Here is a 15,893-nt window from a genome sequence, read left to right on the forward strand (position 1 = left end):
GATAAACAGGCAGCAGCTGAGTTTTTGTTGTGTGTTTTGTCTTGTCACATAATCACAAGCAGTCAGTAATGAAGAAATTATCTTTGCACTTTCCAAATAGCCCATAACCCAGTGGGCCAGATCCTCCTCTGTTGCAAGCAGATGGAATTGGAAACACTCCGTGGAGAAACAGGGGCAGTGCTGGTGACGGCCTCTGTGGGAAGAACCTCTCCCAGCGTTACAATTTCTTTGGTATTTTGGAAAGATTTGGGCCAAAGTTCTCTCCCGTGTGAGAGGAGGCTATTTTAGGTTTGATTCGTGTTTTCAGGCTCCTCATGGAAGAGCTGGTGAATTCCATTGAACGCGTGCCAAAGGCTCAGTCTGCCTCCATGTGGAAGAACAAGGAGGTGCAAAGGTAAGGAACGAGTCCCAAGAAAGGTGGTTGTGCCAAAGCACCAAAGTTTGGGAGTCACTGTGAGGATGGCTCAGCTCCCACCGTTTGAGATTTGCTGCTCTGACTCCTTGGGTCCATTATTTCTTTAATCTTTTTTTGCACACTGGTGTTTTTCCAACCTCAGAAATCTGTTTCTTGGAGAAAGACTTGGTAACAGCAAAGCCTCCCCTAATCTCCCCTCACACAGTTCAGCTCCATGATGGTAGATAAAACCAGCAGATTTTGGTACTAACATCATAAAATGTTGTTGAAATGAGCAGGTTATTTAAATTTAATGATACTGATTTGGAATAATTTAAATTTAAATGATATTTACATTCATATTTGCTGACATAGTAAGAAAGTCAAGACACAGCTGTTGGAGGTCACTGGTGTTACTTTTCTTCCCATCTTCTTTTACACCTCAACAGCAGAGATGCACTTTTTGGCTTTCCAAAGCTTAAAAACAAATTAAAACCTGAATTAAAAAGGTTATTTGGAAGCACCATGTCCATTATTCCAGGTATACATCAAAGCAAGATGCTCAGAGTTTTGAAAGCCTATGGAAACTAAAACTTATCCATACAGTTTACTAATTGCAGCTGATGCTTTCCTTGGGAATAAAAACAATTTTAAGTGCACAACATGTTCCTTGGAGAAGGCAGTTTTGTTTTTAGCACATTTTAAAGATAGGGTTGGTTGATTAAAAAGTTATTTTTAAAAGCTGCTTTGTGCATTTTTAATTGATCTTCCATTTTACACTCCTGATTCTTAAGATGGCTTGATTTAGAAATTTCCTAAAAGTGAATTATTTCTTACATTAGAAGAGTAGGCTTGATATTTTCCAGTCTCACAAAGCAAAAGTTAAAAATCCAGATTCCCATGATTTTAGCTGTAGGTTGCCTTCCCCTGCTGAATTTGGGAGCAGTCTTTACACCATAACTCTCGTTCTTCTGAAGAATACAAGCAGATGCCAACTCAGATGTAAAGCAAAACTAAATACACCAAAGTTCAGCAGCATTTTCCAAATGCTGGGGTTTTTTTTAAAAATATTTTGGGGTCCACTGTCCTGCCCAGAGCCACTGCTGAAGCTCCCAGTGTGCAGAGAGAGGACTGGAGCTGTTATTCCTGTCACACCAGGCATGTTTTGTATGCATGGTTTAAAGGAGAATCATATATCTTGCAGCTCATATAATGTCACTTTCCTGGTGGTCGTATTTTAGGAAAAGTGCTGCCTGGCACTTTGCATGCTGCTGATTATTCCAGAGGAGAACACAGAGAGGGAATCTTTGTTCTGATTCAGCTGCTGTAGAGCAGATTTTTTTCCTTTAAGTGGTGTTTAAAATACATGTTCCTCTCTCCTGTTGCTGGGAATGTCCCCCAAAATTCATAGTTCCATCCCATAGCTGTTGTAAAGGGGTAGCAGGGAGGTGGGAGCTACTAAACAGCTGTTTAATAACATAAATTAGTATATAATAAACTTTGCTGGTATGAACCAGTGTTCTGTTTGAGCTGGAACAAGAGGACAAATGTCAACTCCCTCTCTACCTCTGCCCCACCTGTGCCCCGAGTTTCCCCCTTCACCTCCCTGTGAATCTGTAAAACAGAGCTCCCATCCAGCACAGAGGGCACACGGGGACTTTAATTAATGTTTGCAAAGTGTTTAGAGATGCCTGGTGACAAGTGTCACGCAGGCGTGAATGGAACTGATTATTAGAGCAAAACATCCACTGATCCCCAAATTAGCACCTGGCTAATGGCACATGCAGGCTTGGACTGACATCCGTTACTTAAGAAAATGTGATCTTGATGAATTGGGTTTTTTTTTTTCCTTCTTGGCTGTTGCTAGAGCAGAATACTTATTACTTCTGAGTCTAACTTTAATTTTTCAGGCTGATCAATCCCCATTACTGCTTTACAGTTCAGCTAGTTCTACTCCAAACAGTTAGTATAAAACACAAAGTATTATCATCTTCATTAGATAAAGCACTGGAGCATTTTAAATGCAAATACTGTATAAAATATAATAAGTTCATTATAGTGGTTTACATTTTTCCATTATCAGATCCAGTCTGAACTAATTACTTAGCCAGTTTTATTGCCACTGGGTTTTATTTCAAGTGAGCAGTCTTGTGGAAGCTCTGTAGATGTCAGCCAGGATATCTTTCACACTGATTGGGATTCAGGGGCTAGAGAGGAAGTTTGCCTTATGAAAGGAACTTTGTTGACTTCTTGTTAGATGGTTTCCTATATCTTTTAAAGTGTTTGAAACAGGCTGTTTCCTGAGGCTGAGCAGGGCATGAGAGAGGCTGTGGTGCTGCCTTCCTCCTCTCCCTTCAAACAATTCTGGGATTTTATGTCATGCATTAAATGTCACCCTTTGCATTGACCAGGAGGAACTGTCTCTGTGCAGGTCCCAGGGAAGAATACAAATCCCTGAGTTTTTTGAGCACGAATTTTGTATCCTCAACCAAGTGGATTTGTGGTACCTCCCTGTTTGTGGCTGTCCCAGCAGTTGCCCTCGTATGTCTGGTTGTTGTGAGGTGATCCTTAACAGGATGTTACCTACATGATAGGCAGCAGATTTACTCCAGACCACAAAATATCCTGTGGTAACTCTGTAGGGATTTTAGAAGTGAGTTGACAGACTGAATGCTGACAGGGGCACATCTGAGGGACAAGCACCTCATGGCCATTCACCTTCACGAAACCACTGGAGACTTGTGCCTCTGGTCTCTGCCAGGGATCAGAGGATTTTCAGTGTAGCCACAGTCAAAGCTAAGAGAAACTTCCTTCAGTCACCAAGGACAATTCCCCACTTTCTCCATTACCTGGAGAAACATTTTCCTCTTCCCAGAAGAGAAGCTCCTGAAAGCATCCAACACTAAATGCTTCTTATGGTAGGTTAAAGGCTTTTACAGGCAATTTGCTTCAGTGCAGTGGTGGACAACTCTCCACATTGTGTGGCCTTTTGTTGCTTATGACTTCCCAAAAAAGACCTTGAAGGCTTTGTTTGTTTCCTGAAGCACAGGCTGCTTTCAGCCAGCGTGTGCTGGAATTACAGTTATCGTTCTCGACCTGTGCTGTGGTCTTGGCAAGAGCTGCCCTTAATCCTTTCTTCAGTATCTTAAATTATGGAGGAGTTCACTGACCTAGTAGATATAACAATAAATTAAATTCCTTTAAACAAATTGATCAAAGAAACTTGACCAATTTCCATAAATCTTTGGAAAATGGTTTGAATTAGCCTTTGATTTAGCATTGGTTTAATATACAAAAAAAAAAAATTAAAAAATCCTATTTTAAATAATGTCTGCAAAAAACCATAACTCAAGTAATGTCTCAGATATTCAAATCCCAAATATTATGCCAAAAAATTAAAAAATCCTATTCTTCTTACGCATTTGGCAGCTGTGCTGCTTCCTGCCTCAGTTCATGTTGCTAAGGAAGATTTATTTCCCAGAAGTTAGCCATCCCTCTTCCAGCCTGTGACATTATAGTTCACTTCTTCCCTTGACAACGCTGGCCAGCTGACTTGCAATGTCTGCGAGGAGAAGAATGGATGGATCTTTCTTTGGTGTAAAACATCTTAAATACTTCCGTGGAGGGGATTTCAAAGAGCTCTGCAGTGTCAGCTCGTCTGTCCCTGCCAGGGCACTCGGAAGGGAAGTGGGATTGAAGGCAGAGAAGCTGACCTGCAGGGACATGTGCTCTTGGAAGAGACCAGTGGCAGAAATCAGGGCAGAGCCATTCCTGCTCATGCTCTGGTAACTGTACTTTAATCATCAGATTGTTTCAGATTATTAGGGTATTATTCAGATTAGGTTTCAGATTATTAGGGTATTACTCAGATTAGTATTAGGGTATTATTCAGATTAGGTTTCAGATTATTAGGGTATTATTCAGATTATTATGATATGAAAAATAGACACCGATCCAAGAGCCCAATACTGGGGATGCATTTCATGCTGACATCTCAGATCAGCCAGCACCTTTCATCAGTGGTGAAAATACCCCAGGAGTTGTGATAACACCTTGATCACAGCTACTTCTTTGATGCAAGGGCTGGGCAGAGCAGCAACAAGCAGAGCAGGAAGAGAGCAATCCTCAGGGAGAGGCAGATTGGGAAGCAGGGCTCTGCTCCTCAGCAGGCAGAAAGTCTTGCTCCTCACTTTGAAGTACCAGCCACAATGAAAATAAAAATTGAAAAGGGTAAAATCAAAGATCTGGAGAATGTAAATGGTTGTAGAAGCTGGTCCAGCACCAGGTTGTTCTGGATCCCACAGAACATCCCGCTGGTGTTCGCAGGTTGCTGCCGGCCCCGCTGAAGGACGCGGTGGAGGTGTCCATGTGGAGGAAGTGCTACACCATGCCAGAGGTGAATGCAGCCCTCAGCAAGATCCAGCTGGTGGGCTATTCCCAGAAAATCGTGAGTACCTGGACAGCTGCCCTCAGGGCAACGCCAACAGCTGTTCCCCAGCTTTTTCCTCTCTAAATTCTGTGCTGGACCCAGTTACCCTGGTCTAGGCAAGCAAGACAGGATTGCACAGACTGCCCTTCAGTCGGCCTCCCAGGAAGGGCTCTTGTTTGGTGAAATCAGGGAATATCCATTTGTTTCTTCTCTTCCTTGGGGAGGCCAATTTTAAGGCGGCGTGCCCTCAAATTTGGAGCTGATGGCTGGCCCACTGAGAGCTGGGAGGATGCAGGGAGTGAATGTATCCTCTCTGTCTCTAAGCCACATCCCCTTCCCAGCTCCCCTATCTCACTTCTGGGAATCTTTTGAGTGCTTTAAGCCTCCACTTTGTTTCATACTGTAAATTAGGGATTGTAAACAAAACCTAATGGTTCAATGTGAACTTCAGAAACTCCTTTCCCAAGGCTCCCAGCTAACAGTTATTGTCTGTAATGCTGTTGACTATAATCCAGTGTAGTTTCCAGAATGAACTGAACCAACAATTCCATAGTCTGCACGTCTCACAGAGATTGTAGGCAGCATGTGGGCCATGATCCCTGCTCTTGTTTGAACCATGATACATAGTTTTGCTGCTCAGAGGCCATAAAAAATAAAAATACAAGTTAAAGTAAGTTGTGAATCCTCATTATCCATGGATTGTCACAGTTCATTTTTGACTGTCCTCACAGTGTGGCTGCATCTCCCCTAATTTTAGATCTGTGCATCTGAGCCAATCATTCTTTTATATTTACTGTGGAAAAAAAGACATATTTTTTCTCTTCCCAAAGCTAACTTTGCAAATAATCAAACTTTAGAGCCTTAGCTTATACACTCTGAGGAATACAAGGCTCCCTGCCTTGTTTTTCAAGGCATCCAAATATGTATTAAAATACTAAAAAAATCATTAGTATTGCATGAATCAGATGCTTATTCTATTATTCAGTAACCAGAAGGTGGATCACATTAGGGAGTACATGAAGGTTTATTTTCCTTTCTCTAAACAAGTATTCCACATTCCTGGGTATAGATGAAGGAATACAATTCCTAATGACACCAGGGAAGGAGGCAACTGTCAGGTTGCTTACACTGAAACTAAAATGTGAATTGAGTTTGCAGGGTGTTGTTGCTAAATCAACAGCAAGAAGCATTTAGGAAGAAATAAAGTTAGAAAGCGAGTGAGTTTGAGGTTAAGTTTGTTTTGCACAGTAAAATTTGCAACTCAAGCAGAGTTTCATATCAATATAGAAGTACTTGACCTTCCTTCTCTACCAATTTAATTTGACTAAAGGAGAATAGAGTCTTCAAAGATACAAAGCTCCCACAAACTTCTTCAGTCCAGCAGAGGCGGGCAGAGGATCAAGACCCTGGTTGATTCCTTCATTTTGAGGTGTTCTTGTTCAGTGTGAACTCAGATGCCATAAAATTCTCATGGAAGAGAGACTTTATGGAGGCCCTGCCTCAGGAAAAGCTTTTCTCAGAGTGTGTGTCCTGCTAGACATGGGTGGGTAAAACCAGCAGATGTAATTCACAGCAGAACAGCTTCATAAAGGCTTTGAGCAGCAGAACTGATTTTAAAACTCCTATCACTGATGATAAAATGACCTGTCCTGATTTCTTTTGTGGCTCTGTCAAGTTAATGTCTCTCACTGTGTTTCAGGAGCTGTTTGGTGCTGTGCAGGTCACCCCTCTGAGCTCGGGCTACGCTCTTGGGAGTTCCAACTGGATTATCCAGTCACACTATGAAAAAGTTTCTTATGTTTCAGGATCTTCTCTGCTTACAACACACCCTCAGGTACAGCCCCTGATTTTCTTAGTCTTTAGGAGGAAATTTTGCTCCAAAAAAAAAGGGGCTATTCCAGCTGGCATCAGGTTTAGGATAAAAGCCACTTGAAGGTAACCGTGTTAGTAGTGCCTGGATTTAATGGGCATTGATAAGACATACCCTGACAAATTACAGGTATCAATAGCTATGAGGGAAAGATAACTAAAATTCTTTGTTACTGATGATTTGATGTTCACTTAAAACTGTGGAATTGTCTTTCACTTTAAAGAGGAAATTTTCAACAGAGTTAAACAAAAGAGCATTAGTGACTTTTTTAAAAAATCCATATTTGACTGAAGAATCTTCACAGACAGTTCACAGACTGCTTTATATCACTTCTGAAACATCCTTCCTTAGGAGGAATGATAGCTCAGTGGCTGCCAACTTTTCCACCCTGCTCTGCTAAGGGCAAAGTCTTTATAGTGCTGTAGATGTAATTTCCAGTAAATTAATTCTCTCTAGATCCATAAATTCTTAGTGCAAAGAAAGGCTTGAAGTTTGCAGTGCCGTGCGCTTCAGAAGTTGTCAAAATAGTTAAAAGCATTATTGCAGGAGGTATTTAAAAATAATTTAGAAGATGTGTCAGGTTTTTGATCAGTAAGTGATTTCCCCCAAGGTGGGTGTCTGCTGGAGAGCTTTGCTTCTGAGCATCCCTCACTTAAAAGCTTGTTCTCAGCTGAGAAACTACAGTAGATGAAATGATCCTTAATAGGAGGGCCATCCTTAGGTGCACAAAATGTATCGGAGCCTCTAAATCCCCATTTCACATCAGCCTCATTCCATCCTGGGCTGTGCTCTCATCCCCTCCTAGAGAAGGAGCAGCAGTATTTAACAATGTGTGAATGGGATATTTCTGTGAGGTGAAACTTTGCCCTGTACGAAGTAATTTGGTAACTGAGAATGTTTTCTCTTCACTGACGTGAAATACAATTCAGTTTATCAGGTCAGACTGGCCAGGCTTCATCACTCTCCAGAGGTGAACGTTTCTCTGGAAGCTTCTGGTAAAACCTCTGCTTTTAAGGAAATTCAGTCCCAGTGGCAGAGAATGGTGTGAGTGAACTGCTCATGGGCACATCTTCAGAAAGAATAGTGTAACAGATAGTTAAAATCACATTCAGTTTGTACTTTCCTTGTTATTTACCACATCACAGATGTTACCTCATATCATCATTGTCTTGCATTTGCTTCCAGATGCTTTTTGAAGACAATGGATAGTTTTTGTCCTGGGGTTAATCCCTGTGAGCACCAGCACAGGCTGCTACAATCTGGTGTTTCTGTATGTGGGTTTTGGGAGCTTCCAACCAGCTCTTCATCATCTCTTTGATGTTTGACAGACAATATGTAGTGATAACAGTATCTCAAGTGGCACAGAGTCAGAATTGTGAGCAACAAATCATTTCTTAGGGAGTGAAAAGTTGTTTTTCTGTCCTGGTTCTCCATTGGATCATAATGAGAAGTTCATCATGAAATTCCCATGTTTTTTAGCAGAGTGTGAAAACAGTCACTGCATTTGTTTTAAAAAAGGATATGCTTTGAACATATCCAGAGCTGCTTTTCCAGTGAATTGGGATTTAGGCCTGGCACCACTGACTGTTCCCTGTTCTGCTGGCAGATGGTTTCCATTGAAATTTTTCCTCCCCCTCTCCTGAGGCTGGAATTGACACCGTTGCCACTGAAGCAGAGAACAGGAGTTGACAGCACAGGTTCAGACATGTCACTAAAAGCCTTTTAAGACATTTTCTTTACATTAACCCACAAAAATCAATGCAGGCCCTCTCAGTGCAATGGCACCTGAAATTATGTGGATCTAATATGCCATAATCATTATGTACATTATCACAGGCAGATTCCATATTATTTTTTATTGCATTATTGGCATTTCATTTCCATTGACACACTGGAGAGAGTCAAAGATTGTGATAAATCTCAGGTGTCAGGTGTGATCCTACGAGGGGGCACACACTTTAAACTCCTCTCAGAGCTGATAGGAAATTCCCCTGCATGTTTAACAGAGCAGGGTCCTTCTCAACTGCTTCAGAATGGCTCTGGAGAGCTGTGAGCAGGGGAATTGACCTTACAGTGGTCTTGGAGATTCAGCAGAGGAAATCTCTTCATCTGTCTCTTCTGGCAGGAGTCTTTCCTGGTTGGTGAGACTGCAGAGAGTTGTTTATTGAGAGTAAATAACCATAAAATACCACACAGCTTGCCCACTTTTGCTTAATCAGTAGCTGTGGGAAGGGCATCCCAACCCAGAGTAAGACTCAAAGTTACCTTTTCACCATCTGTAGAGAGAGAATTGGGTTTTACATTATCAAGATTGGATCATGCTACATTTTCAATATCAAGAATATTTGTTTAGACAAATGTCTAATTTCTGAGTATCTACTTTCTGTTTGCTAATGCAGAGAAATGGGTTTGCATTTTCATTCTTCTTTAATAAAATACCAGTATAAAACAAGTTAGATTTCCACAGATGGAGGAGTGTGGAGTGTGAAATGTTTGGTGACTGTGTCTATTATGGAGAAACTCCCATTCCTGATTTCATTTCCCTCTGCTCTGTTCCAGCCCATGGACCAGGCTTCTCTTAAAAACAGCGACGTTCTCATCCTGACAGGGCTGACCCAGATCCCCACTGCCAACCCCGATGGAATGGTGGGAGAGTTCTGCAGCAACCTGGGTAGGTCACTGAGAGAAATCTCCTGCCTCTTTTATCATGTTATTCATGGCTTTGGGTGGGAAATAATTCTGAGATTCCTGGAATTGAATAAGTTGTCCAGCTATAGCTCCTGGCATAAAACTACCTGTTTAGATTTTACGATGTGCTCCTGATGTCATTAATACAGTAAGTGCTTGGAGAGACACAAGTTGTACCTAAAATGTTTTGGAATGGAACAGGTATAATGAGATTTAATCATCTGCTGCTCCTGGTTTGCTAAGTATGTCACTTGGCTGCCAACAGGCTACGTGGATATTGTTCCCAGCTGAAATATTACTGTTTCCTTCCTGTGTATCAGCCAGAGTAAAATCTTTACATGCTTTTTTATGACTTCCAGTTTTGAAAACAAGCACATCTGCTTCCCTTCTTACACCTGACTTTTAAATATATCAAAAGCAAACAGCATAATCTCTGTTTAAAAAAAAAAAAGTCAAGATATATTTATAGACCCCCAGAAATATAAAACCTAATCAGACGCTTTCACAGCTGGAAAAGCTGATAATTGCAAAGCTGTGATAGCAGTGTGAATGGCAGCATTTTCCAGCCTCTTTGGAATGTCACATCCAGTGCTGTTCTCTCCTTTTCTCCCCTTCCCCCTGCTCAGTTCCTCTGTGCTCTCATGCTTCTTTCATCAAACCACTTTTCCATGTCTGTCCTGCTCTATGTTGCCTGTTCTTTTATCAGAGATCTTCCCTTTAAAGTCTCTGCTTTTTACAAATAAAATTAAAAAGCTCATGATAGGAGGAGGATCCTGAAAAAGGTTACCAAAAGACATGACAAACCTAAATCAGACTGAATTCCTGGTCTGTTGGAATGGGACCCTGCCCATGGATGATCCCTGAGGTCCCTTCCAACCCAACCCACTCAATGATCCTAAATATCTGTTAATAGAGCACATTTTGGCATTTTATAAGAATGATAATCATGGGTTTTACTGAAGATCCTCTCTGCCAACATCCTGGCTCCAAGAGGGACTGTGTGCAGATGCCTGAAGAAGAGTAGGAGAGCAGGGTGAAATTCTGGGATACTTTCCTCTCATGATCTTTTAAGTCTTTTATTTCAGGAATTTCCTGAATTAGATGTGATTGTGTAGAGTGGTTTTGTTCAACCTCCCCTTGAAGCTGTGTTAACACCTGAGACTTCCTTTCCTAAATGTGTGTTTTTACATTTGTGTGTCTATTTCACCTATGTTTTCATTGTTTTTAAACATTGTGATTTTCATTACCCTGTGAGCTGCCACAGATGAGCTCTGGTGACCTTGTTTTGGTAAATCCAGATGTGCTGCCCTTCTCTGTCCCTCCTGGACCTTCATGGTGGTCACTGTCCCCTTGGGAGACGGTGGCACAATCCCCTCCTATCACACTGAGTAAACAGTAGTGAGACTATTAATTAAAATGCATTTACAAATTAAAGTCTTAGAGCTGTAGTTGGGCCAAAGCAGAATCCACAAGCTGACTGTGTATAAATAAACGTGTTACATGTGTCAGTGCAGGTGGCTGTTTGTCTGCACAACTTGTTCTGGTTTACAGAAACATTCTGAACTATTTTCAGGGGTTTGCAGGTCCTCAAGCCAGCCTCCATCTTGAAGGAGACAAACTCAGAGAAATGAGAAAAATCATTAAAGACCAAAGGAAGATACATGCTTAAAATAATGCCATTGTAAGAATCTGGAATTTGAGTGGTACTTGCCAAAAACCAGCAGTCTGAAGAAATTAAATAATTCAATATTAATGCAGTTTAGGGCTGTCTTTTACATGATACCAGCTGTATTTATCTACCCAACATCAGGAAAATAGAGACTCAGTTTTCTTTCAAATATTTAAAAAAGTCCAAAAGCAATGGGTTGCTGGGAAAAGCAATTGAGTAGTCAGGCAGAGCACAGTAGTTCTCACCTGTGTTTTCTCACTTCCAAAATGTTCAAGGGAGTGCACAAGCAGCTCGGAATACTCATGGTGAAATCTCTAAAGGAGAGCAAAATTCACCAGAAGTGTGTATGAGGAGGTACCAGCATGCTTGTGAAGGAGGGATGTGAAGCACAGAAATGCAAGTGTGAAAATTCCACGTGGATCTCTGTTTTCATCCCCAGCATGTGGAGCTGCAGCCCTGACTCCCAGGATTCCCAAGGCACACACAATTTCCTCCCCACACTCTGTCCCACCTCCAGCTTCCTCTCAGCTCACCCCAAGCCCCATTTTTCCCTGCTCAGCCCTGCTGCTCCAGCACTCTGCAGCTCAAGGAGAGCAATTTTATCTCCACATCGCCTTGGGCACCAGCAGCAAAGCTGCCAGTCTGTCTGTGGGGACAGTTGGTGATATTTTGTGTGAGTGTGAGGCTGTGTGTGTTTATGGAGAGCAGAAAAGAGCACAGTTTGCTTTTTAGGTGCCAACTCGACCTTGTGGTGGCAGCTGTTGGGGAAGCAAGGATCTCTTTGTGAGCTGCAAATTGAACAACTTGTTATGGAGCTGCTGCTGAAGGAGACTAAATTTGAAATGCCAAGATTATTATACAACTTTCATCAGGAGAGAGCATCCATCAGTCACCAAGATAAATTGGGCTTTAAACAACTTTCAGAGAGATGTGTCCTCTTACTGACAACTCTGAAAAGTTGTTGTAGGACTGCAGAGAGCCAGACTGGACCTTCTGCTTGTGTGGAAAGCAATGTTCTTGGAAAGGTTTCCACTCCTGTTTTGCAGAAGCTGGGAGGTGATTCTTATCCCTTTGTGCATCCCTGGCCTGGTGGGCACCTGGCTGGAATCATTCTCCACTCCCTGGATTGGGATTTTATATCCATTACTGCTCACCAGCTCTGCAGTTTTGCTGGGGACAAACTCAGGCTGAATCTCCTCCAAGACTTTACCCTCCCTTATTTCCTCTGTGGCCCCAGGAATCTTGAACTTGTGCTTGTTTTCAGCAGAGGGGGATTGAGGTTTCCAGGGAACCAGTGGCTGTGGGGAAGGGAGAGCTGGGAATCCAGGCTCTATTGGGTTTGGCAGGTTTTGGTAGTGTAGGGCTACAGGGATGGCTCCTGTAGGAGTTTCCAGAAGTTTCCCCCATCCCAGCTGGCTCCAGGATGGACCCACTGCTGGCAAAGGCCAAACCCATCAGAGGTGGCAGCACTTCTGGGATAACAGTGAGGAGAGGGAAAGAAGTTACTGTGCAGGAGCAGTTGCAGCCAGGGAAGAGGAGAGTGAGGATAAGTGAGGAACAGCCCTGCAGACCCCCAGGGCAGTGAGGAGGAAGAGGCAGGAGCTGCTCCAGGCACCAGGGCTGAGATTCCAGCCCAGGGTGGAGCCCAGGGAGAGGCAGCTGTGTCCCTGCAGCCCATGGGGGCCCAGGAGGGTGCAGAAATCCACCTGGAGACCTCACTCTGGAGCAGGGGGATGCCTGAAGGAGGCTGTGACCCCCTGGGAAGCTCACACTGGAGCAGGGTCCTGGCCAGGCCTCTACCCTGTGGAGAGAGGTATAATAAATAAAAGTAATTTCCACCAGTCCATTTTGTCCAGGATGGTAATTAGTCAGTGATCTCCCCCTGGTTTTAGCTCTCCCCACAAGCTTTTTGTTACATTTTCTCCCCTGTCCAGCTGAGTGATAGAGGAGCTTTGGTGGGCACCCAGTCAAAGCACCACAAAGGAATGGAACTCAAGTTTTTTGTGGCCTGACACATTCTTTAACCTCTATTTTGTATCCTATCCCTGGCCTGTGCACCAGTCCTGCTGCAGTGGGTGTAGGTACTTGCCTTTCCTCTGCAAAATTTTTGGGTGTGTGATGTCTGAGTGTAAATTCAGGTCCTGGAGCCACAGCCTCAACTTCCACCTCCAGATGGCTTTGAAAATGTTGTTCTTAACCTCCCCATTGCTCTCTTCACATCCTGTTTACAGCTGGGATAGTTTAGATTTGCCCATGTGAGGGGGATAATGTCACACATTGCTGGGATGTTTGGGAACATCTCGAGTTCTGGACAAATGAGAATGATTGCTGTTCATCTCCACAAATATTTGGATGGTATAGTTTGTATATGGCCTGGAGAAATAAATCCACTACCCTGCAGTTGTATTATAAGTGATAAACAAAGGGCCTTTGATCAGCAGTTGTTGATAGCACCGTGTCAGAGGCACTGACTGCTGCAAGGAGTAAAACAACCACAAATGCATGTGAAAAATCCTACTAGGCTGTGCATCTCCCTGAACTCCATAAAACTTAAACATTCAGCCAGAAAAAATCTTCCTTGAGGAAGGTTTTGCCCCATCAGGGGCAAAAAGACCCTTCAGGTGCTAAATCCATACCCCAACAAAGCTCAGCAAGAAATTGGAAGTCAATAAAGTGATCTGGGGAGGGGGATGCAATATTTGTATTTTCAGGCTCTTCCACAGCCTTTTGTGGAATGCTTGGTGCATGATGTAACTGCTGCTGCACTGCAGTTAACAGCAGTGGATGGTTTTACCCCATGACCACAGGTGAAATTGCTCACTGAGCTGAACAAAGTATTTCTCCTTTCCCAGAAGGTGCAGTGTTTTTGTAATTCATTCTGCCAAAAGAATGTGATGTTTGCTCTGTTTGCTTTTGCTGTTGTACTCAGATCTGTCTGTTACAGAGTAAATCTATATTTCCTTTTTCTTCTCCTCATTTTTATCTAGTCCCACACTGCCTGCAAGTTGGAAATTGCTCTTGTTATACAGAAAGGACAGAAAAATTTTGAGTTTTTAAAAAGGACAAACATTCCATCAACCATTTCTGGCTCTGAGGGCTGTTCGAAATAACCACACTTTTGGCTTTTCATCTGAAATCCAAGTGCTGAACAGCTCACCATCTGCAGTGCCTTTGGCTGAGACCTGGGAGCTGTTGTCCTTCCTGTCTGGAGGCAGCTGAGAGATGGAACAGGGTTTATTTTGATGGTGAGGTGGTTTGTGTCACTCCTTTATCCTCCTGTGCCAATGCACGGCTGCCCTCTCCTGTCAGGAGTTTTCCATGTGCTCAGACTGTCATGTGCCCCCAGCTAAAGGAGTAGAATGGCTCCATTGAGCCTGGAGAAGGCAGGAAATAAATGTATTTAATGATCAGAGGTTTTCTTCCCAACCCATGTGCATAATGTGTTGTGCTAATTCATGCAAAAGCTGGTTTATATAATATTTGGATGAAAGGAATTGATTGAAAGTTTAAATACGAACTCAGTGAGTTGATTTGTCTCGTTGTGTCTCCCTTAGCGATGACTGTCCGGAATGGAGGCAATGTCCTGGTTCCCTGTTACCCCTCTGGAGTGATCTACGACCTGCTGGAGTGTCTCTATCAGTACATTGACTCTGCAGGACTCTCCAATGTCCCCTTTTATTTCATCTCACCTGTTGCCAACAGCTCCCTGGAGTTCTCCCAGATCTTTGCCGAGTGGTAGGTGTTCCAGGGCAGCCCCAAGTGCAGCCTCAGCTGTGGGAAGAGGCAGGTGCAGGTTATCTCTACCTGACAGATTCTAAAATACACCTGGTTAGGATTGTGAACACGTTCCTGGAGTCACCAGGGGGTGGGTGTGTGTGAGAGAACATGTTCTATAATTAGGATCATTTCCTATAGAATGTGCAAACTCAATCTCTGCCTTTTGGTGCTTACCCTAATGAGTAAATTATGTTCCTGACTTGAGTCACAGTTTTAGCTGTGTTTGTTTGCGAGTCTTAGCACCCCCAGATTCTACCATGATGTCCCTGGCCAAGCAAAATAGAGTTTTAAGGCTTAATGTTGCTGAGCCATGGCAAGAAAAGGCCATGGGTGTCCTGGGCTGCCTGAGGCAGAGCAGAGGCAGCAGGTCAGGAGAGGAGATCATGCTCTGTTCAGCTGAGGCCACATGGATGGTGTTCTGTGCAGTTCTGGTCTCCCCAGAACCAGAAGGATGTGGGATTTCTGGAATGAGGCCAGCACAGGGCCATGGAGATGAGGGGAGGCTGAGGGAGCTGGGGCTCTCCAGCCTGGAGAGCAGAAAGCTCAGGAGGATCTCAGCCTTAAGTAGAAACACCTGATGGAAAGTAATGATGGTGAGGGCTCAGTCTGTTCAGCAGGGCCTGCTCACAGAACAAATCAAAACAGGTGGAATTCCATCAGGGTAGGGGATTTAAACTGCCAGAGGGCAGGGTTAGGTGGGATATTGGGAAGAAATTCTTCCCTGTGAGGGTGGGCAGGCCCTGGCACAGGGTGCCCAGAGAAGCTGTGGCTGCTCCACCCCTGCAAGTGTCCAAGGCCAGGTTGGATGGAACTTGGAGCAACCTGGGGTGGTGGAAGGTGTCCCTGCCCATGGCAGGGGGTTGGAACTGAATGATCTTTCAGATCCCTTCCACTCCATGATTCTGTGAAACACTGCAGCCTCTGTGCAGAGAGATCTCAGGAGATTTTGCTGTGGAGACATCAAAATCCAACTGGACACAGTCCTGGATCACTATCTGCTGAGAGTGCTTGAGCAGGGCTTGGACTTGGTGATCTCAGGAGGTTCCTCCCAACCTCAGCCATTCTG

At 43.5% G+C, this 15,893-nt stretch overlaps 1 protein-coding gene across 3 annotated transcripts in view; it reads left to right on the forward strand.

Moving 5' to 3' along the window:
* INTS9 (integrator complex subunit 9) overlaps positions 1-15,893 on the forward strand; it is a 60,289-nt gene that overhangs the window by 16,026 nt on the left and 28,370 nt on the right. For all 3 annotated transcript variants that reach the window (XM_033513128.1, XM_015622687.2, XM_033513129.1), the window contains 5 exons: positions 308-394; positions 4,721-4,841; positions 6,523-6,657; positions 9,253-9,364; positions 14,605-14,785. In XM_033513128.1, the coding sequence (XP_033369019.1) occupies positions 308-394; positions 4,721-4,841; positions 6,523-6,657; positions 9,253-9,364; positions 14,605-14,785 (636 nt within the window). The remainder of the gene's footprint in view (positions 1-307; positions 395-4,720; positions 4,842-6,522; positions 6,658-9,252; positions 9,365-14,604; positions 14,786-15,893) is intronic.

This window comes from Parus major, chromosome 3, assembly GCF_001522545.3.
Source record: "Parus major isolate Abel chromosome 3, Parus_major1.1, whole genome shotgun sequence".
Classification (NCBI taxonomy): Eukaryota; Metazoa; Chordata; class Aves; order Passeriformes; family Paridae; genus Parus; species Parus major.